Here is a 22,516-nt window from a genome sequence, read left to right as displayed (position 1 = left end):
TGTACGAGCAGCAAACCACTCCTAAATTAATCGCAGTTACTAAACCCCGAAATTATCTCCTTTTGGAGAGTTAAATACTATGTTCGTCATAGCTTGAACTGGATTAATAGCTTTATATTTAGCTGCTCGCAGATCCATCCAACTTTGGTCCTCATCGCGGTGTTTGGATTATAAATTGGACGTTTTAAGTCTGGTGAATGCGGTGAGTGTCTCTGCCTGCCTGCTCCAGCTAACACACATCCACTTTAGCTTGACATGTCGTCTGTCATTTTTCCTCTGTTCATCGCACTTCAAATAACGTTACTCATTGTCGTATTTCCGTTGTTTTCGACGAGTTCTTCTTGATTGCTTGTTTTTCTGTTTGCTTTTAAAGATCAAATCGCAAGATGATCAACTGTCAAAAAAAAAATTAATTAAAAAGTTGAAAGGTTCATCTCAAACTGCGTGTCAAACTGAAACTTTCTTTATACGATCTTAAATCACCTTTACAAGTTAAACGTATGGAAAGAGTGAGCAAAATCGGTTATCTAAGTGCTTAGTTTCCTGGTTTGAGTTATTCTTCTTGCTCGTTTGGCCATGATGATCATGCCTGACAGAAGTCAGTTAGCCAGTAAGCTACACGGCTACATGTCCAGCCATCTGAAGGCTTTAAAAGTAGATTAATTGTATTTCTCCCGCGTACGTTTGTTTTTATTTTTATGTCTCCGTTTTAGGATAGTAAAGAGTGACATACTAACCAGTAATGTGACTGTGTTGAGTAATTTTGAGTTCCTGGGAAGTGTTGATCGATAAGTGCTGGGTGGAGGTTAGCTTAGCTCATCGGGACATTAGCTGTTTTTCGAGTTGAACAAATTGCCTAGCTGCTCATCGAAGTGACTCGTTTTTTTTAGTTTAACCTATTTAGCTTCGTAAACTTGCTTTTAACTGAGAAAAGGTGAACCACGCGTGAAACTACAAAGTGTGTTTATAAAATGTTTGGTTATAAATGTAGTCACGAGAAAGTAATAGTTGTGTAATCTGAGTTCATCTACAAGATATGTTGTTTTAAGAATGTCAGAACATTTTGACCTACATATCCTTTTTATTATTGTTTTACATTTTGTGTAGTAAGTTAAATTAACAGTACAAAGCCTTTTTCTTGGTGGTTTTGTAATCCCCTCCTTTCTGTTTTGTACTTTTTGTCCATTATAATGACCAAATTTGTATGCTATTTTAATTTTAAAGGTGAAACATTTCCATCGTCCTTCCACATCCAACGCACATCCCAGCTAAAACCATGCCGTTCCCATTTGGGAAGTCTCAAAAGAGCCCTGCAGAGATTGTAAAGAGTCTGAAGGAGAATGTGGCATACTTGGAGAAGCTGGAATCATCTGAAAGCAAGAAATGTGAAAAGGTTCATCTATTTAATGTCAACATTTCAATGTGAATGTTTTAGCAAACTGTGCTCTGAGCCAGAAAAACTCACTGTTTTTCCTGTAGGTTGCAGAGGAAGTATCTAAAAATCTCTCGTCGTTGAAAGAGGTGCTGTGTGGCACCGGAGACAAGGAGCCTCAGACCGAAGCAGTGGCCCAACTGGCTCAAGAGCTCTACAACACCAACCTCCTCATTTCCCTCATAGCAAATCTACAGAGGATTGATTTCGAGGTGCATATCATTGCGTTTGAAATGTTTGGACTGCTTCCACCCTGCTTGAAGATGAATTTGCTCTGTGCAGTAATTACTCATTTGCTGTTTACTCTCTTTGATTTTAAAACATGTTGTTCACCAAAAGGGAAAGAAGGATGTGGTGCATCTGTTTAGCAACATAGTACGTCGCCAGATTGGTGCTCGCACGCCGACTGTGGAGTACATCTCTTCTCACTCACAAATCCTCTTTATGCTGCTGAAAGGGTGAGTTTCCAGACCCCGGGACATAGACATGGATCAACACTTTTAGAAGCCATTGATTAGCCTAGCTTTTTCAATTGATGTTATGTGGAGACTGTGGTTGCGTGGTTATTTTAGGACCATCATTTTTCCCATTTCCTGTCCATGTGGCTGGGCTGCCAGTGATGTTTGACTTTTACAGAACAAACATATCTAGTTATTGACACTTTAGTTCCTTATTGTGGTTGAATCGTGGCTTTTAATAGTTTGTCTCTGGGCACTGTTTTATATACAGCTATGTAAAAAGTTAAACGACTACTTATTGATTTTGCACTTTTCTGGATTTACTGAATGTATTGGGTGTGCTTGGGTAAAATGTAAATATTTGTTTTATTCTATAATTTTTTTTCTGCCAAATTTTAAGTAAATGATTGGACATGGGCCGGTATAAGTTTCTGACAGTATGATAACCTTGGATAAAAATACCACAATATCAAGGTTTTGTGCTTACTGCGCTAAAATAAGTTATTTTTTTAAATGTCTGGGTAAAATAAACAAAACACTTTTCCCCCCATTAAATAAAATACATTTTATTTTAGGAAACATTTATAATATTTTGAAACAGTAAACATGGAAGGCTAAATAATTCAAATAAATCATACTGCTCTCTCATTAGTTTTAAAAACACAGATTTCTTTACAACACATTTATAAAAACGCATCAAAAAACTTTACCTATACCTTAGGTATAACTGAAAACGGTTTTAAAACCTTGACTTTTCCAAACCATGGTAAACCTAGCATAAAATGACTATTAGGCAAAATGAAAAACTAATTATTCCACCAAATATTAATTTTATAGATTTTTTTTATGTGGTATTGTTGTCTAAAAATTAAGATGAATATCTCTTATAACATGGCTTTTCTTTGAGTAGTTGTTGACATTGACAGTATTTTAATTTTGAATTCAGAACTATTGTCATGAGTAGTTTGCAAAACAAAACATTTCTTTTAAATTGAAACTCAATTTTTTTCATAGCTGTATTTATACATGTTTACAAACAAGTGTGGATCTTTCATGTTGTTGTGTTTTTATCATTATGAATGCAGCTATGAAACTTCAGAAGTGGCTCTAAACTGCGGAATGATGCTGAGGGAGTGTCTGCGTCATGATCCTCTTGCCCGAATCGTTCTGTTCTCTGAGGATTTCTACTGCTTCTTCCGCTATGTGGAGATGTCTACCTTTGACATTGCCTCTGATGCTTTTGCATCATTTAAGGTATGACATTATTATTATTTTTTTTTGTGGACTTCTAACTAGCAAACTTTGTCTTGATAACATAGAGGCAACAAAAAAAATGTAAAACATTTATATATATTTTTTATTGGCATTACTGTTGCAATGGAATTTGTTACTTTTTAAAATTCAGATAAAATGCTATGTAAAATGATGTTACTGGTATGTAAATCATCAACTATTATGAAGAGAGCAATAAATGAAAAACACTGCTGTGCCATCATAAAACAACTTTTACTCATCGAACCATGTGACAAGACACAATAGTATAGCCTTTTTCTGCTGTAATTAAAACGATTCTTTAAGTAACCCCAAAATTCCAAACCCATTCACTTTTTTGTCCATCTATTGAATGCCTATGCAATCAACACTCTTCAAAAAGGACAACAATGAGATTGTAAAACTAATCCAGATGGGTAGAGCTGTTTTATTTTTTGAAAGCAGGATTGCACAATTTGTGTAGATGTCTGTTTATATATAAACAAAGCTCAACATGCATCATACCACATCAAATATGATAAACGGAAGCTTTAAATGTGTTTGCCAAACATGCAGTAAGGTGGAATTTGTGTGGCAGAATAGCAAAATTTTAGTTTTGGGGTAAAAAAAATCAACCTTTGATGAAATTAAGAAGTACTTCCCTTTAACACATACATCAAGAAAACAACTGTTAGACATACAAACATAAGGGGAAGTTGAAAACACATTTATACAGAAACAAAATTGCACAAGTGAAAGGATGCATTAGAGACACTAACAATTTATCAAAAGCAATGCCAATTGTGTGTTTGTATGTGTCTACATCTCTTTAATTCAAGGTATGGAAACGCATGCAAAAGTATATTTACCTTGCCTTAAATGACTAGTGCATTTACCTTTTTTTAGGATCTCCTGACAAGACACAAGATCATGTGTGCTGACTTCTTGGAGACAAATTACGACAGAGTGAGTTTATTCAGTATTTTATCTGCAACTGCTTTTGGTATATGCAATTTCCACTCTTTAACTTCATGCTGTAAGTGAAAAATATGCTTAATCATGTCACTACTGTGTTTAGGTGTTCACAGAGTATGAAAAGCTGCTGCATTCTGAAAATTATGTCACCAAGCGCCAGTCTCTGAAGGTGAGAATGAAGTCCTGTTTTCAATAATTCAAAGCAGTAAAGGTATTCAAACCCTTGAGGCAAAGATTAAACTACTAGGATGTACGATCGACAATTTAAAGGCCTCTGCTTTTTTTTTTTTTTTTGGAACTTGAATGGCCACATAGTTTTATAAAACCACCATGTACAAGGTTCAAGACAAACTTTTCTTTGTTAAATAAAAGCAGCAATGTGTAATGTGGTGTGGCTTCATTCATACCACTTACTTTTTTTGTCATGTTTGCATATGTTGTTACTGACTATCAAATGATATCCAGCTCTTGGGAGAACTACTGCTGGACAGACACAACTTCACAGTCATGACCAAATACATCAGTCGAGCTGAGAACCTAAAGCTGATGATGAATATGTTGAGAGACAACAGCCGCAACATCCAATTCGAAGCCTTCCACGTCTTTAAGGTATGTTTATATGCACAACATTTGATGTAACTTAATATATTTGGATTAGGCACTTGTCTGCTTTTCCCTCTGTCTACTCCGATTACTTTCCACACACGACAGCTGACTGCTCTTCTGTCACAGTTCGGTCCTTTTTTTTTTATGTAAACGGTTACTTGGGCTACATCCAGATGCAAAGATTGTTTTTCTTTTTTCTTTTGTGGATTCTAAAGTGTTCATGTCCATACATGTACAGTATCAAGAAAAGTCTGCATCAGATAGAAATGGGAAAACTGGATTAAAATTGTGTAATGCATATGCCACACCTATATGTGGTGCTGTAAACAAAAACAACCGTAGGATAAAGGCAGCACATTTAGGTCATCCCATTGTGGAAAGCTGCCTCTTTATTATTTCTGACTTGAAACAAAAAAAACAGAATCCTATCTAAATGCTGCTATGTGACATGATGTACAGTAAACAAGCTTAAACAGAACTAAGCTTTTATAAGCTATCAACTCAAACGAGTGTTTAAGGACACGAAAGTAGAGTGCAGTAGGTCATGTTAGAGAACTGCAGAGAAATGTAATCAGCGAAAGGAAATATTCATTATTTTTAACCATGTTAGTTAAAGCATTGTTTTAGTTTCCTTTGTATACATGAGATGTATAGGGAAACTAAAGTGTATTTTGGTATATCAGTGCTTCCTTTTTGGAAGAATGATCTAACAACGATGTAAAATTACTTTATACAACTATTTTAGAGGTGCAATAGGTGATTATTTTCAGAAACATTTTTTTTTTGTTGTGCCGGTTGAAGTTCTCTTCACATTCCAATAGTAATGATTAAAGTAAATTATCTAAATGTATTTTTATATTCTGGGTAGGGCATAAGACTAAAAGTTGATCCAATTAAAAATTGTTGGATAATTCCTATAAGTATTCCCGTATTTTGATAAGTAGCCTAGACTGTCCGTCAACAAATGTAGATTTGTACATCTGCGCACCTGTTCACGCAGATCCGCCGTTTGCGCATACACACGTGCCGCGTTCAGGTGCGCACAAGAGCGAGGGAGTGACGGCGGTAAATACCAATGCTGAATCAAAACTTTTTAAAATCCTGATTCAATATTGGAGTTACTTTTGCACGCTGAGGAAAGGATGACATCATGGCTGACGTATTTCCTTTAGACCATTTATCTTTTAAAACCATTTTAGTGATGCAAAGCTGATGTAGATTTTGTTGTATTATGAATGGGTTATACGCACGGAAGTGTTGTTTAGCCACTGAAATGTTCGGGTGAAAGATTGATGTGACTATTTTCAGATTTATAAGGCCTTTTACAGTATCGATAATGTAGATTTTTATTTAGTTTAACAACAAAACATAAGTAAATAGCGCTATTCCTCGTAGCCGGCTTTACTGAGGTCAAGTTGGTTTTATATTCGCATTGGTTAATTTTTGAACGAATGTGCTCCCAATATTGTTTACCATGCTACTTTGAATATTCAGTCTGAAATAGCATGTAAGTATGGCTTAGTAATCAGTATAATTACTAAAAGCCACTGGCCAAGCACTAAGCATACAGTAGTCACTTTAGGACAAAGCGCGTGAGCGAGTGAACCAGCGATTCTTGCATGCATGAAATATTGCACATTATGACATGTTTTGCTTGCTACACAACTGAAAACATGCTAAATATAATACAGTTTTTCATTTGGAATTGTTGCATTATAAAGTACTATTAACTTTTCTAACTGGCGAATGACATGATCTAGTGGGTCATCTACTGTCATCTTTAATGTGCCCGTTTGTGATATCAGTAGGCATAGCTTGAACGACAGGGGAGCAATTGACAGAAAAAAAAAAAAAAATATATATATACACACACACACACACACACACACAGTTGAAGTCAGAATTATTAGCCCCCTTCGATTTGTTTTTATTTATATATTTTTTACATTTTTCCTTATTTTTTAAATATTTATCAAATGATGTTTAACAGAGCAAGGAAATTTTCACAGTATGTGATATTATCATTATTATTATAATAAGTCTTATTTGTTTTATTTCGGCTAGAATAAAAGCAGCTTTTAATTTTTTAAACACCATTTTAGGGACAATTATTAGCCCCTTTAAGCTACGTTTTTTTTTGATAGTCTACAGAACATACATAACCATCGTTATACAATAACTTGCCTAATTACCCTAACCTGCCTAGTTAACCTAATTAACCTAGTTAAGCCTTTAAATGTCACTTAAAGCTGTCTTGAAAAATATCAAGTCAAATATTATTTACTGTCATGATGGTAAAGGTAAAATAAATCCATTATTAGAAATGAGTTATTAAAACTATTATATTTAGAAATGTGCTGAAAAAAATCTGCTCTCTGTTAAACAGAAATTAGGGAAAAAATAAAAAAGCGGTCTAATAATTCAGGGGGGCTAATAATTCTGACTTCAACTGTATATAATGTATATGTGATGCATGTAATTGTAAATGCATCTTTGCTGGTACCTTTTTTTTTTTTTTTTTTTTTTTTAAACGTGTGCAAATAGCAGCCTGTAATGCTTCTTTGAGAGGTTTTGTTTATTCGTTTATGTAAATTGAACACAATTAAAAAACTATCATATACTTGAAAATGTTTCACTTAACAACATAAATAAGAAATCGCTACCTGAAGTAGCCTATCTTTTATATATATATATATATATATATATATATATATATATATATATATATATATATATATATATATATATATATATATATATATATATATATATATATATATAAAATGCTCTCCAATAGGCTTCTGCCAGTATCCAATTTTCTTGTTGCCATTAATTGCCAAAGTTTTTATTACTGTATATGGTATTATGACAATATTGACCTAAGCTGCAAAATTAGTAAATTTACAGGCATAATAACAAAAACATTTTGTACGTTACTTTATGTATATACACATGTTTAGAGTAAACAAATATTTCAACCAGATTAAAGTGCAAAAAGTACTTCAGGCAACACTTCACCATTAAGTCTCATTAATAAAAGTTGAAGCATTAAAATCAACAGTGAGAAAGGACAGATTTATTAGTTATTATGTTAGTTTGAAGTAAAAATACAACCGCATTTTATTGGTTATTAACTCCATTTAATCAAATGATTGCGACTACAATTTTAACACAACTAAGAAATTAACATCACCTAAATTAATAAAAACTTTCTAAAAGTTTTAATCGTGATGCGAGTCAGTTAAATTAGCTAAATTAACTAATGTTAGAGCCTTATTGCTATACTATACAAGTCAGAGCATGTCAGTATTTCAGCATGTAGTAGGCCAGATTATCATGTGAAGAAGTTAGACTATTACTAATAATTCAGTCAATAACTATTAAGTTAATTCAAGCATTTGGCACTGTTGTGAACTCCTACAAATGCAATCTGCGTTTGCTTAAGACCTGTCAAAGTTTAAATAATACTAATAATTAGTATTTGCTGTATTTTGAATTGCCCACAACATGTTGAATTATTGAATATTGGCATATGTCCACTCTCCACAAATTCTAGATGATGGCATAAAGCACAGCCTGTATGCTTTCTTTATTTTACATATAGAAAATCATGGGATGTCACTTTTTACACTGGTAAAAGTTCACCTATTTGTGAAATTGAAAACAAAAGCAAACGATTCAAGAGGGTTCCATTTTTAGCAAGTTTTCTGTGTAGCAGAATTTTGAGTTGTCCAAAATTTTTACAGAAATGTTATGGTGAATTAAAAAAAGCAAGAGGACAAGCTTGCCTTGTAAACAGCATTGCCAGATTTTGTTGTAATAGTGCTAATACACTTAGCAGTTGTTGTTTCCGTTTGTTACATGTGGGGTTCTTCCTTTTGGTCACGTAGTACTATGATGTCATCATTTCCAAAAAGTGGTGTTTTTCCTATGTACATCGCTACATACTGTAACCCATTATCAAAATAATTAGTACTGATAAACGCTAAACTTTGTGGATTGGCCTAAATCCATTGCCAGGTGGATTTGGCCTATGCGAAATGTGCTGTAGTTTAAACCACATGAAGCTATATTTAGGGATTCTTAATGCACTTTTATTTATATATATATATATATATATATATATATATATATATATATATATATAGTTAATTTTTAGGGGGTTTATTACCTTTAATTGGAAAGGACAGTGGAGGATACAGACAGGAAAGAATTGGGAGCAGAAAGAGGGTAAGTGTCAGCAAAGGACCTCGAGTTGGGAATCAAACTCTGGTCGCTGTGAGCACCATGGTGCTTTATGTTGCCGCACTTAACCACTAGGCTATTGGCGCAGACCAAAATGCACTTTTATTTCATGTGTGAGTGTTTGTGTGTGTGTCTTCTTAGGTGTTTGTGGCAAACCCCAATAAGACACAGCCTGTGCTGGACATCCTCCTCAAGAATCAGTCCAAGCTGGTGGAGTTCCTGAGCCACTTTCAAACGGACCGTTCTGAAGACGAGCAGTTCTGTGATGAGAAGAACTATCTCATTAAGCAGATCCGGGACCTCAAACGGCCTGCACCGGCAGAGGAGTCCTAATGGGAAGATGTGGAGCGTAGAACCGGGGCGCTCGGCTAGTGACATGGTTTGATTTATGTGGGGTGAGATTTGGATTGAAGGGAAAGTCAAAGAACGAAACAAAGAAAGGCATCGCTGGGAATAAATCTTTTTCATATAACCTGGTTGAGAAATGCTGTCAGGATGTGCAAACACATGTCTGTCCCTTTATTTGGGGCGAGCAGGTTTTTGCTGCAGGAGGAGCATGTGGAACTGAAACACTCCATTTAAACCTATATACAATTTGAGCACTGCCCTTACAAAAGAAGGCAAATCGATTCGCCTTCATATGGTAAATTAAAACATTTATCCAAATTCATCCGTTCAGGGCTTTTTAATATTGTTTTTAAAAGTTAGAGTAAGCACATTGGTACAGGTATGGCTTTGCATATTTGCACTAAATCTGAGAGCTTTGCTTCAGGTTGGCCATTAGTGCCAGTTCTTAATCTCGCAACAAGAAAACCAAATGTTAATGAACACACAAAGAAAAAATACTAGATCATAAATACAGTAGAGTATGGGGCCATCTTTCCAGCAGACGAACACCAATTTAATGGGACATTCTCACGTTTAAACTAGTTAAAGGACATTAAAGCATTTTAATAGCCAGAAAATGTCATGTGGTTAAGCAAAACCTTATCTTTGAGGAAAAATAGCCCGGGGAGTTCAGTGGTCATGCTGCACTCCATTTCCAATTTTAACTGGGTGCCTTATTTAAAAAGTTTGCTCATTCTGGGTCTTCTATTACATTTATTTATCTATAACATTGGATTTGTAGTATTGCTCTGCTTTTGCTTGGGTTAACACCTTTAGGAGTACTAGTTTTATTTTAAACTATTAAAACATTATGTGAAATAACTGAAAAGGTAATACTCCTTTAAAAAAATTTTCTCAGTTAAAAAGAGGTTCACCCCAAAATTTTGTAATTTACTGACACCCAGGCAATCCAAGAGGTGACCCCTTTTTCCAGTAGATTTTAGTTAACCTTGATCTTGATTAGATTTCAATTTAAAATGAATATCACTGGCTGTTGGCATGTTTAGAGCTAAAAAAAAAATTAAAAAAAACCATTAACAGCGTTTTGCCTCGATAGGTTTTTATTCTTTTTTTTTTTTTTTTTTGACTCTCAACGTACTGGTAGCTTTACGTTGACTTTAACTTTGATTTATTTATGATCACATTTTGAGCAAAAGAAGTCGCCAACATCTTGGATGCCTAAAAATGCAAGTAAATTAACAGCAAATTTAAATTTTGAGGTGAACTCTGCATTTAAAATAAACTGTGAAATCAACTCTAGTGGGAAAACATGGTACACAATTACAGTGCAAGACATGATAACCTCCACACACACACACACACAAACACTGTAACCCTGAAAAAATGTAAAAAGCCGAAGCATGTTGCGAGTTTCTTCATGCTGCATTTTGATGGACTTCGCTTAGACTAGCCAATTAAGCCTTTAAAAGATGGATGCAATAGGAAAGACTGTTTAACACCGTTCTTCATGTCCTGCACTGTCAAACTTGAATGAGCCAAAGCCGTGGTAACACACGTTATATCTTAAGATGCCTGACTATGTACAACTATGGATTGCACTTTTCAGTACGTCTTTGACGTTTTCGATGAAATGCAGAACAGGATTCTACTGAGAGGTTTCACCATTAGTCTTTATACCCTAAGTTGAATATGTTTTATGTACTCTGTTTGCACAAAAGTTCCTTTCTTATATACCTCATAGGTTTTAAATTCCTAAGTGCTGTTTTTTTTCCCCCCTCTGCTTCGATTAAATTGATATTGTAGTAACACTTTGCAGTAAGGTCAGAGATTTTATTGATGTTTCAATTGGAAAAAATAACAATAGTTTGTATTATGAATTAATGAACAAAGTGTGCAATTAAGATGTGTTAATTAAAAGGAATAATTAACCCAAAAATGTAAATTTTACTAACCTTTAAGTGGTTTCAAACCTTTTGTGATTTTTGTTGTTGTTTAAAGCAATATATTTTGGAAAGGGGTAACCATCTGACATCTATATTAGGAAAAACAAAATACTATGGAGGTCTGTGCTATGGCTACCAGTTCTGTACATTTTCTTTAAAATCTTTACATTTCAACTGTTTTGGAACCGGTGGAGGGGGAGTACATTATTTATTTTTTTGGGTGAACTATTCATTTTAATGCTAGCAAATCAAACCTTATTGTAAAGTGTTTCTGGTATTGTAGATTTAGAGTGTAGTTTGAATTATGCAAGTCTAAAAAAGACCTTACAACATGCCACAGTTGTGGTCTTGTAATGCTGAATAGGACCTACAAGGGAAACTATTGAATCTTTGCAGTTTGCTAATGGGTACATAGAATGTTACTCACTGTGCTTTTGTAAATGAGCCACAGTTTCACTCCAAAATGTTTTTAATGAATGCAAATGTTTGCTTTTGCTTTGACATTTTTCAGTCAGCTCATCGCCAGAAGCAAAAAACCAAACATTTTTTATTTTGCAAGTCTGACTTGTGCATGCGGAACTTTATTGTATTTTGGAGGGAAAGGGGGAAAACCTTCAGAGCTGCCTTTCTTTGTTTTGTATAAAATGTAACCTGTGTAAAATCACGAAGCCTTTGTGTTGAACGGGGGCACAGACAGATTCACCCCCCCTTTAAAAAAATATCTCCAGCTATCTATAACCAAACATTTCCACCATTTCATTAAATGTCACTTGATACCACAAGTACAAGAATGGGTGTTCAGCCAAATGTGATTATTCCGCTGACAGGGTTTTAAAGGAGGTTTTGTCCTTAAGCTTGTTGAAGCTTTGAGCCTTCAGATTCTCCATGCAGTGATAGTGATCTCTGAGGACAAAGAGATTCCAAATAATGTTTAATCTTTGATAAGTTATTACGGTGCATTATATTCACCTTTATTATTTGCAGTTTTGACTGATAATGTTTGCTATGCTTTCACTGTTTTTCACTCATTTTCCTACGAGTTTTCTGTTCTATTTTCCACTGTGGGAGAGGACTATGTATGTACATAAAGTTTTATTTTAAAAAGACAAGTGTGGAGGCATATTGGAAATAAAACAAACAACATCACTTCTTGTGTGTGTGTGTGTGTGTGCGCGCGATTCAACATGATTTTTGTTTTTATTTGATTGTGAATTATGTTCCATTTTTTTAGAAAAATGTAAAAGTATGTTTTCACAGTTCTTGAGGCTTCTGTAAATGAGATCAAATTATAATAATAAAAATTCAACACCCTTTAAGTATATATACTTTTTGTCCATTTCATTGGACATCAGGTCAAAACAGTTGTACTTCCCGAATATTACACCAACATAAAATACAAAAAAATTGTTGGAATTTTTAAATGCATTTTCTAAATCACAAACATTAACATTATACTATTTTTACTTTTTCTATTTTGGAGGTTTTGTTGCATAGATTGCATCTTGTTTATATAAAAAAAGTTCCCTTCATCTTCCTCATCACTCCACATAGTCCACATGTGAGATTTCTATCTGCATTGATATAGTCTTTTATTTATATATATATATATATATATATATATATATATATATATATATATATATATATATATATATATATATATATATATATAAAACAGATCTCAAACCCATTGTGCATCCTAATGGACAGACGTATTTGAGAAAAATCCTGATGTAAAGCTTGCAATGTTACACAAGATTTTAAACTAATTAGTAAGTGCAATCCCTCTTTTTTTTTTTACATACAATTTATGAAATATTGGCAAATATATCGGTATATCTGAATAAAACATCGTAAATGTGGCTTGTGTCTGGAGTGAAGTAATGCCATGCTGCTTTTCAATGTGGTGGATTTTTTTCAAATTACACCATGCCAAGCCTCATACTGCCATTTGATTGGATGACAATCATCCACTTTCATTGACTGCTAGCTTTAAATTAGATGAAATGCTCAGGAACCACACAAAAAGTAAATAAATAAAAAAAATGTAAAATTTGTGGGTTGACATGTGCATTATAATGGACAAAGGGTCCGAAGGGGTTCTGCACTTCAACGATGCAAGCAGCTTCATTTGAACTAATTTTCAGTCTGAATTATTAGCCTTCATATATATTTTTCCCCAATTTCTGTTTAATGGAAAGATTTTTTTTTTCTAACACATTTCTAAACATAATAGCTTTAATAACTAATTTCTATGAACCGATTTCTTTTTATCTTTGCCATGATGACATAACATAATATTTGACTAGATATTTTTCAAGATACAGTTTAAAGTAACATTTAAAAGCTTACTATATGGGTTAACTAGGCAAATCATTGTATTATGATGGTTTGTGCTGCCGACAATTAGAAAGTTTTACTTAAAGGGTTAATACAGGGTGTCCACAAGATCTTAAAAAGTAGTATTAAAAGTTGATCAATCAACTTAGAGAAATTTAAGGCCCTTAAAAAGTATTAAATGCTATTTAGCAAGGTTTTAAATTTTATAGACTTTTTAATCATGCAATGTATAGTATATGCTACAGTTTGCCTGAATTAAATCTGTGAATATTAGGATGCTGTGTAGTTTATGAAATCAATGGAATCCTGCTAGATCCTGCTTTGTGTACTTCAGTAACCCCAAGGCAACACCATTATTTAAGCAGTTCTATATGCACCAACCTGTTGAATTAGCAAGATTTAATAGATTTTTATTCAGTATATAATATAATGAATTTAGCAAATATACTGCAAGTTAAAATCTCACCAGTATTTCCAGTTAAAAAGAGGTTATAAGGTCTTAAAATGTATGGAAAGAGTCTTTTAAAAGATCTTAAAAGGTATTGAATTTCACTCTCTGATTTCGGTAAATACTCTGTAATAATTTTGACCTTATATGGTCTGAACTGCTTTCATTCTAGCTGAAATAAAACAAATAAGACTTTCTCCAGAGGACGAAATATATGAAATACTGCAAAAACTTCCTTACTCTGTAAAAACTGCTGCTGAAAAATCATTTAGGAGATATTTGATAATGAAAAAAAATCATTTTGACTTTAACTGTATGATTTCTCTGGTATCTATTGGTTGCTGTAGTGTCTGCGTAAAATCTGAAGCGCTGTTTGGCTCCTCACGTGCCTTTCTTTCTCTGCATGTGTATCAGCTCTGGCCTGTTCGAGCTCCTTCTGAAGCCTCATCAGCACAGACTCATTTTCTATCCGAGCTGCTTTTTCAATCCTTTCTCCTTCACACTTCCACTGCTCTCGCACTCTTTCCAGTTCCCAAGCGAGTTTGGAGCGCTCCCGTACACCCTCCTGCATGTCCTCTTTGGCTTGTTTCAGAGTTGTCTTCCACCTGTTCGCCTCTTCCTCCTTTTCCCTGACCTCTAGAGTCAGCTTACGTAACTGAGCGTTCATTTTTTGGCTCTCTGACTTGAGATCATTCATCATGAGGGCCTGACGTGCAGCCCTTTTTTTGGAGAGGCTTAACTGTTCCTCCAACTTCTCCACCATGCCTTGCAGCTTCATCCTTTGCTCATGTTCTGCCTTAAGCTGGTCTTCTGTATAACTGAGCTGTTGCTTTAGTCGCCATCTGTCCCTCTCCACTTCTTCCAAACAACTCCGTAGTTTGCTGATGTCTCTCTCAGTCCAAATGCATCTCTCAATGTCAGTCTGGTCAGAGTTTGCTCCTTCATGTTCAGGCTGATCGTGTCTGATAATTCTCCTGGTTAAGGTCTCTGTTTTTAGCGTTCGCTCAGTGTGTTGGACTTCTTTCAAAGCCCTCAGGTAGATCTGTCTTCTGCGGCTCCTCTGGGATTCAGCCCTGTCTGTGGAGTCAGATGATAATGGTTTCATTGAACTGTTGTCTTGTTCATTAGTGTTTGTATGACTTTCCAGCAAGTTTTGTAAGGTGAATCGAGGAGGGAAGAGTTTCTCCACCCAGTGATGATCATCTCTGGAGCTGGACTCGTATTGAGTGATCTCCATAGTCTTCATTCATTCAAATGTGATTGTTATTAAAGTAAGAACATCAAAGAACCGCGTACTAAAACTGAACAATGGTTTCATACGCTACTCTCAATAGGGCCATCAGTTGCCAAGCATATTCAGAGCTAAAAACAAATTAAATTAGGAAACCTCTAAAGGTTTCGATATTTGAGAAGTAGCATTCGTACTTACAACATCAGCGCCGTGTTCTGTGAACACAACTTCCTGTTTACTATCCGATATTTATAACTCAACGAGCGCTTTGCGCCCCCTGCTGGTTGTGTTTAATATTGCATATCCAATTTATATAAGCAACAAGTACAATATGTAAATTTGCCTTTAGCCACAGTAGCTATGTATTTGCAATTGTAAACAGGGTATCCGCGTGGTTTTAAAATGTCTTAAATCTAAAATTTAGTCCTTGAAATGTCTTAAATCTACAGAAATATTGTGTTGTAGGTCTAATTTTCCCTTGTTTTTGTAAAGCTGGCCAATCTGGCCATTACTGCCCATACAATCACCAACAAACTCAATCTCAATAAAACTTTTATCTTTCTATTTAAAAATAGCATTCAATTATTTTACTTACAGTAACATTTGCTTAACTTAAATAATTGGCAGCTATGTTTTTTCTATTCTTGTTAAGGGTCAAAGGGTTTGTGAATGGATATACTTGAAAATTAATTTAATTAATTTAATTAATTTTTCACACACTGAGGAAGGCATTGTGCCAAAACGTTTGTGTTTTGTATCACCTGAAGAATGTAAAATAAAAACTGTAAAAGCAATTATTTAATGAGAGCGAATCATGACCTTTTTTAAAAAAAAAAAATCAAACTAAATTATTATTGTACTATTAAATGTATTAAATTAATCATTTTTTTAATCGGTCAAGTGAAAATATTTTCTAACTGGGTTATAAAAAACAATTCTTAGCATTTAGCCCGGTATAAGTCATTTATTGTGTAAATTTAATTCATAATGGTCTTAAAAATCTTAAATTTTACTTTGTGAAACCTGCAGAAACCCTGTGTAAAATAATTTGTATAAACCATTTTGAGGGATGTAAACAAAAACAATCGTCTTTCATGTTTTACATTTTTAATTTCTATAGCTTCCGAGCATCCAAAAAAGAGTCACATATTAATCAATAGTAATATAATAGCTGTTTTAGCATTAAGTTTTGATTGAATTGTCTCTTGTTACAGTTATAAAAAAGTTTGATAACAAACAGGAAATGATCATTGGCCAATGACATGCCCACATTGAAATGGTCTATATTACAAAAGCCTATAGTAGTTCCTTATTTTAGCTGTTTGTTTCATGTCAGTGCCTGAGAGCTCATGATATTACTTCTGAAACTAACTGCATATGATTGATGCATATATTGTGATTTTTATAATCCACCGCTTTGGAATTATAGGATTTTGTTTGCATTCTGTGTGGTTTTGATGTATTTAGCCTAAAAATGATATGGGGATAAAATTCTCTATAATCCTAAAATGTAAAAAAGCACATAATAGGAATGTAAATTGAACATGATTATTTAAGCGTGTTTTTTTGAACATCTATCACATTATACATTATAACACATGAGCCGATGCTTTGTCTTAAAGGGCCAAAAAGCAAACTTGATTGAGGGCAGTGAGCTGAAGGTAAATATACCAAATTGTATTACATTAAAGTTGCCATGGGTAATTAATAATATTCAAAAATAACAATTAATTATTGCTTTATATTAATTAATGCAGTGTTTTTAATATTCCATGTTTAAGAGTTAAAAACAATCTCATTTATAACAGAATGAAGTTCAACGCCGAATACACGAGTCAAGTAGCACCTGTGTTTGCCTTGATTTAATGTCTCGCTGATGTCTTCGGCATTGTTCTCTTCAACATGGGCCAACTTTGCCCTGCGGGCCCTAATTTGGGCATCTCTGTTTTAACGTGACTGCGTAAACAAAAATAATTGTTTTAGGTTATATCTATATATTAAAACATATTATCAGAGCTTAAATGTTAATTTGTTTAATTTAAATCAGGGGTGCCCAAATTTTTCCTATGAAAGGCCAAAAATTAAACTTGATTGAGGGCAGTGAGGCGAAGATATGTATATCCAACTCTATTACAAAGTTGCCATAATTCATTACTATTATTTCAAAATAAATAGAAAACATTACTTTAATCATTAACCAATGCATAATATATCATTTTATATTTTATAATGGCCCTATTATGATGAAAATATAATTCTATTTATAACACAATGGAGTTTATTGCCGAATACACTAGTCAAGCTGCCTTTGCTTTGATTTACTCAATGAGGACTTCTGAATTGGGGTCTATATGTTGAACAATGGGATGTTCATAAAAAAAAATTTAAAAAATGGATTCATTTAGAACATTAAATAAAACACCTGCTTTTTTTCGTAGCTTAACACCAAAATAAACCAGTGAAAGGTTACATTAAAGAAATGACAATGTGTATTAAAAAGCTTTAACCCCAACTCTTCCCAAAATTCTCTCGCGCTTCTCAGATGGTATAGTGGGCCAAATCAGGGTTACCATGGGCCAACTTTGGCCCCCTGGGCCTAGTTTGGGCATCTCTGATTTAAATGATAATTGTTAAGCTCAGCATGATTTTTATATTTCAGTATTTTGAGCTGATTTATATCCAATGCGAAATTGTTGAAGTTTTATTATCAGACATGCATATAAGATCATTTTTAACTGACTCCCGGTACTGTTTCAAAAGATCTTTAGACAGAAAGTAAAGCTATCACTAGGGTGGTTTTCAATAGTACAAAACCTAAAAGTTCCACCTTATATAGCCCTTAATAAGACTTGTGTAGTACCTTTTTATAAAAAAATTGCAGTTAACAGTGACACGGTGGCACAGTGGATAGCACAATCGTCTCTCAGTGAGAATGTCGCTGGTTCGAGTACCGGCTGAGTCAGTTGGCATTTCTGAGTTTGCATGTTCTCCTTGTGTTGGCGTGGGTTTCCTCCAGGTGCTCCGGTCTCCCCCACAGTCCAAAGACATGCGCTATAAGTGAATTGGGTAGGCTAAATTGTCCCTATGTGTGTGAATATGTGTGTATGGATGTTTCCCAGTGATGAGTTGCAGCTGGATGGACATCCCCTGCGTAAAACATATGCTGGATAAGTTGGCGGTTCATTTCGCTGTGGCTACCCCAGATTAATAAAGGGACTAAGCCGAAAAGAAAATGAATGAATATTGCTGTTATGCAGTTTTATGCTATAATTAGCATTTACTTCAATAATTTTAAAACACTCACACACACAAAAAACTTTTTGATTTAGTTTGTTTTCCTCAGACACTTTAGTCAGTGTTTCTTTAATATAGTATAATCTAGCAGTTGCTGTCTAATAAGTAAATGCATACACCCTATCCTTTTTCACGCTGATCATTTTCTTTGTGTCTTGTGGAGAAGGAAAAAGTAGGTTAAAGTTCAAAAGGACGCTCATAGTTTCCTCCTATTTAAAGAAGAGAGCGGCAACTTCCAGATATTTTCATATAAAGTCAGTCTAGAAACCTGTCTCTATGGTCATTGTATTAAACAGTTTGAAAATGTATTTACATCTACAACTTACTTTGCAAGCAAACTCGACAAATAAGCACAAGATGAAGTGGCAGATAAAATGACGCGGGAATGCTGCGGGAAATGCTCTTTGAAGTCCAATACAATGGTGCACATACAACACACTGTGGAGAATAGTGGGGGTTGAGGGAACTGAGGTCAGAGGTCAACAAAGCCTTCTGCCTCTCACTGACCATAGGATTTATTCCCATAAAGCTAAACGACAGCATCCAACACTCATAACTATATTTAGGAAGCTTTTTTAATGACGTGTAGGCTAATGTCGTGAGATTTGCATTTGCAAGATTCCCACTGGTTTTGATAAGCAGTTATTTTTACAGCCAAGGCACATTTTTAGAGGGATTTTGAGCGGACCTTCCTTCACCCCCACCCCCAACAAGAAAAAAAGGGATGCTCTAAAATTACATGCATGACATAACATTTTGTTGTCTATCTGGAGTAGTGGTGATATGGGTTGAACATGAAACATCTGCGCTGTAAGGTATTGAAACCTTCAAGATAAAACTTCACGATCAGGTATGTGGACTATTTCACTTTATACAGCAGCTGTAAATGATGTCTGTGCACTATCCAACGACAAAATGTCTAGTGTTTTAAATGTGTTCACCTTAAATTTACATTTCAAGAAAAACATTGCTCCAAAATAGGGAAATGTGCTACTTAGAAGTGTTGTATTCGCCTCTATTTGCTTGTAAGTTAAGTTTAAAGTGCTAGTTCACACTAAACTAAATAATCTATCATCATTTAATCTCACTTGTTCCAACCCTGTTTGACGTTCTTGTGTTAAACAGAAAATAGATTTTGAAGAAAGCTGGAAACACAACAATAGTATTTGTTTTTCCTGGAAGTTTTCAGCTTTCTTGAAAATATCTTTTGTGGTCAACACAATAAAGAAACATATAAAGGTTTGGAAACACCTGAGGGTAAACAACATGACTAGCAAGTAGCTACATTTAGTTTTTTTTGGCTGAACTATGCCTTTAAGTAAATACAAGCCTCGTCAAGGGAGTGTTAACAGGCAATAAACACTATTCCTTGAAACAGTGTAATTGTTTATAATTCCTTTAGGCAACTGATGGTAAAGTGGTAAATGTGATATAGGAGAGCGGATATGAGTTGTGGGGGGATTGAGTGAGTTGTGTGAGGGAGGAGGAGGAGGCTCGAGGCCCATCATCACATGACGAGACGTTCGCGCCTCTTTCGTAAACCTTCTCCAACCTGATGATCCCAAACAACTCGGAGGTTACGCGCTAGTTTAATTTCCACCGAGGCCTGAAACGCGTCCGAAAGCTACAGCTGCTTGGCGCCGTGACCAGAGATCAGCCTTGGGTCTGTGCTGTGGCGAGTAGTGATTGGAAACTTTTAATTTTGACAGTGTTTGTCGGTAGGACAGGCTTTTGTGTGTGTGTGTGTGTGTGTCTGTGTGTGGGGAGCAGCTGGGGAGCTAACAGACAATGTAGGAGAGATGGATCAATCAATGGACTCCTGAGCGCTTAGATATTATATTTGTAGGTGATTGGTTGCCTTAAGTAAGTATGCATGTAAGTGTAAAGCGTTTAAAATGGCATAATTAATACTAGCAATTTATTGCGAGTTTATCTGGGATGTGTTTAATCTGTGTGATTTTGTCAAGTGTTCCGGTTGTTTTGGAAAGGAAATGAAACAATTAAGGCTGTCTTTACACGATTTGCTGATTAATATTTAACCTGTGTTACTAGTTTGCGCTAGGGCAAGTTAATGCACTAAAGTTACCTTTTTGGGTAAATCTGGACCATGTTATAAAACGTCTCTAAAGCTTAATAATTATAGAAATTACAAATATGCGAGTTTAAAGCTTAAAACGTTATACACGTTGAATTTCGAGATTTAGTGCTGATTATGTTTTAAACTCATATATACTCGTAGCATTAGTGAATTTCACGTGGCTCTTTGCTACAGAAAGGGGCAATCTATCTAAATCTAAACTCAAGTGAGAAACTATAGATGAATACAACATTACTTGTGAAGCTGAGTGTTCTGGGAAAAGCTACTTGCACCGTCGTTTAACCTCTTAATTTTCCTTCACACTTAACCCAGTTTTGTTGTTTTTGTCTGCGTTTATAGATACTAGGAGTTCGTTTCCTGTTGAAAACACCCACTCTTGTGTAAACACAAGCTTTTCAGCTGCTTTGCTTAAATTGTAGCGTAATAACCATGTTATATCATTAAAGGGTTCGGCGTTGATTAAACATCAGCTTCCGAAAGGAGAGCTCGTGGGCCACACAAGCAGAAGATCGGGCACCGACCTCAAGGCCTAGTTAATGTTTGCGGATTCGACCTCACAGTCAGACGAATATTCAACTGTTGCTTTTCCCCTCTGTCCTGGACCCCTGTGATTCAATAGAGCGCGAAATTAAGTATATTTGTTGGCTATAAACGCATAAATGCTATTAGAAATCAAACAACGCAGCGTGAAGAAATCAACATTTAAAGGAGCTTAAGTAATGAGTGGGCCATTCCTAGAGTTTGTGTTGGATTTAATTGGACTAATTAGCATATAAAAGAGTAGTGAGGGTCTTCCTACTAGTTGTGCTTGCCTTCAGTTGAAGATCCTCCATTTTGAGAGACCCTGTGAAACACGAGCAAAGCGCGCCAATCACCAGAAACTGACGTTCAGCCAGACTCAAAACTATGGAGAATTTGACTAAAGTTTTGAATCGTAAACTTATTCGAGTGTTTCAACCTGCAGTATTTTTATGTTATTTTTTGTTTACATATTATTATCTATTTAGTTCAATTTCAGAACAAAAACGTGTTAAATATGAACACTTAATAGTGATTTGTAATAGGGCATACGTTTTGTAAACTTAATTAATGGATTCTTTATGTTAGTGATTTTTTTTAGCCATGCAAGCATGTTATAAGGTTGTTAATCTTTTTTTTTCCCTTTTCCCCCCTCTAGGTGCAGTGATGACTAATGAAGCATTTTCATTGTGTTCAAGAAAAACACACATTGCTTTATTATAATATGGCCTTCCTGCTAAGGTGCATCTTGTGTAGTTAGTGAAGTAGTCTAGTATCTACTGCGCTAGATGTTCCTTTTGGCAGGAGTAGCTGTATATTCAGCACACGGAAGCAAACATACTATCATCAAGTTCTATAACATGCAGTTCTTGTTTTATCAATTATTATTGTTTTGTTTTAATTATTCTTTCTTTTATGATCTGTGTTGAGTTTGTCCTGGCAGTTCCAAAGTGCTCACAGTGCAGGTAGTGCCAGTGGATCTACTGCAATGTCTGCACTTCAAGTATTGCCGGACGCCTTCTGCCTGCCACTGTGGAGCTGCACTAGATGCTGCTTATGGAAAAGCCCTGTTATCTGGGGTGAGTTTTGCAGGATTGCATCCGGCTTTATTACAACATGCTGTGCAAATCCATGCAAAACTCGCTGCGCCAGGGACAAACCACTTCTACAATCAAGATTATATTTCTAGTCATGCGAATGCAAAAAGTTTAATGCAAAACTCTTTTGGAAATAAAGTCTGTATGATATGCCATAATTCTATGACACTAGTATAGTAAGAAAATAAGATGCTGAGTTTTCTGTGTAGTAGTCCTAAGTGACAATTGCTT

The 22,516-nt window shown here is 34.9% G+C and overlaps 2 protein-coding genes and 3 non-coding genes across 7 annotated transcripts in view; 4 read left to right on the top strand and 1 right to left on the bottom strand.

Annotated features, from left to right (window-relative positions):
* The window catches only part of cab39l1 (calcium binding protein 39, like 1), a 33,176-nt gene extending 20,772 nt beyond the window's left edge, over positions 1 to 12,404 (top strand). Inside the window, 9 exon segments of one of the 3 annotated variants that reach the window (NM_213501.1) lie at positions 2 to 202; positions 1,225 to 1,393; positions 1,480 to 1,644; positions 1,772 to 1,890; positions 2,976 to 3,144; positions 4,048 to 4,107; positions 4,220 to 4,285; positions 4,582 to 4,725; positions 9,109 to 10,375. In NM_213501.1, coding sequence (NP_998666.1) covers positions 1,277 to 1,393; positions 1,480 to 1,644; positions 1,772 to 1,890; positions 2,976 to 3,144; positions 4,048 to 4,107; positions 4,220 to 4,285; positions 4,582 to 4,725; positions 9,109 to 9,300 — 1,032 coding nt within the window. In that variant the 5' untranslated portion in view covers positions 2 to 202; positions 1,225 to 1,276 and the 3' untranslated portion in view covers positions 9,301 to 10,375. 3 annotated transcript variants of the gene reach the window in all.
* Positions 12,405 to 13,568: 1,164 nt separating this feature from the next.
* On the bottom strand, positions 13,569 to 15,502 carry ccdc160 (coiled-coil domain containing 160). The gene is made up of 2 exons (XM_073922017.1): positions 15,476 to 15,502; positions 13,569 to 15,123 (listed from the first exon to the last, which is right to left on the bottom strand). The coding sequence occupies exon 2, from the start codon at positions 14,822 to 14,824 to the stop codon at positions 14,378 to 14,380; it is 447 nt and encodes a 148-aa protein (XP_073778118.1). The 5' UTR covers positions 14,825 to 15,123; positions 15,476 to 15,502; the 3' UTR covers positions 13,569 to 14,377.
* Positions 15,503 to 21,915: 6,413 nt separating this feature from the next.
* On the top strand, positions 21,916 to 22,000 carry mir18c (microRNA 18c). The gene has a single exon (NR_030014.1). It is a non-coding gene; the product is annotated as a microRNA 18c (primary transcript).
* A 115-nt stretch (positions 22,001 to 22,115) lies between these two features.
* mir20b (microRNA 20b) lies at positions 22,116 to 22,209 on the top strand. Its single transcript, NR_030011.1, has one exon. It is a non-coding gene; the product is annotated as a microRNA 20b (primary transcript).
* Positions 22,210 to 22,245: 36 nt separating this feature from the next.
* Positions 22,246 to 22,350, top strand: mir19c (microRNA 19c). Its single transcript, NR_030017.1, has one exon. It is a non-coding gene; the product is annotated as a microRNA 19c (primary transcript).
* Positions 22,351 to 22,516: the final 166 nt, after the last annotated feature.

Source organism: Danio rerio, chromosome 14 (genome assembly GCF_049306965.1).
Source record: "Danio rerio strain Tuebingen ecotype United States chromosome 14, GRCz12tu, whole genome shotgun sequence".
NCBI lineage: Eukaryota > Metazoa > Chordata > Actinopteri > Cypriniformes > Danionidae > Danio > Danio rerio.
The sequence above is the reverse complement of the archived record's forward strand: the minus strand, read 5'-3'. Positions and strand labels throughout refer to the sequence as shown.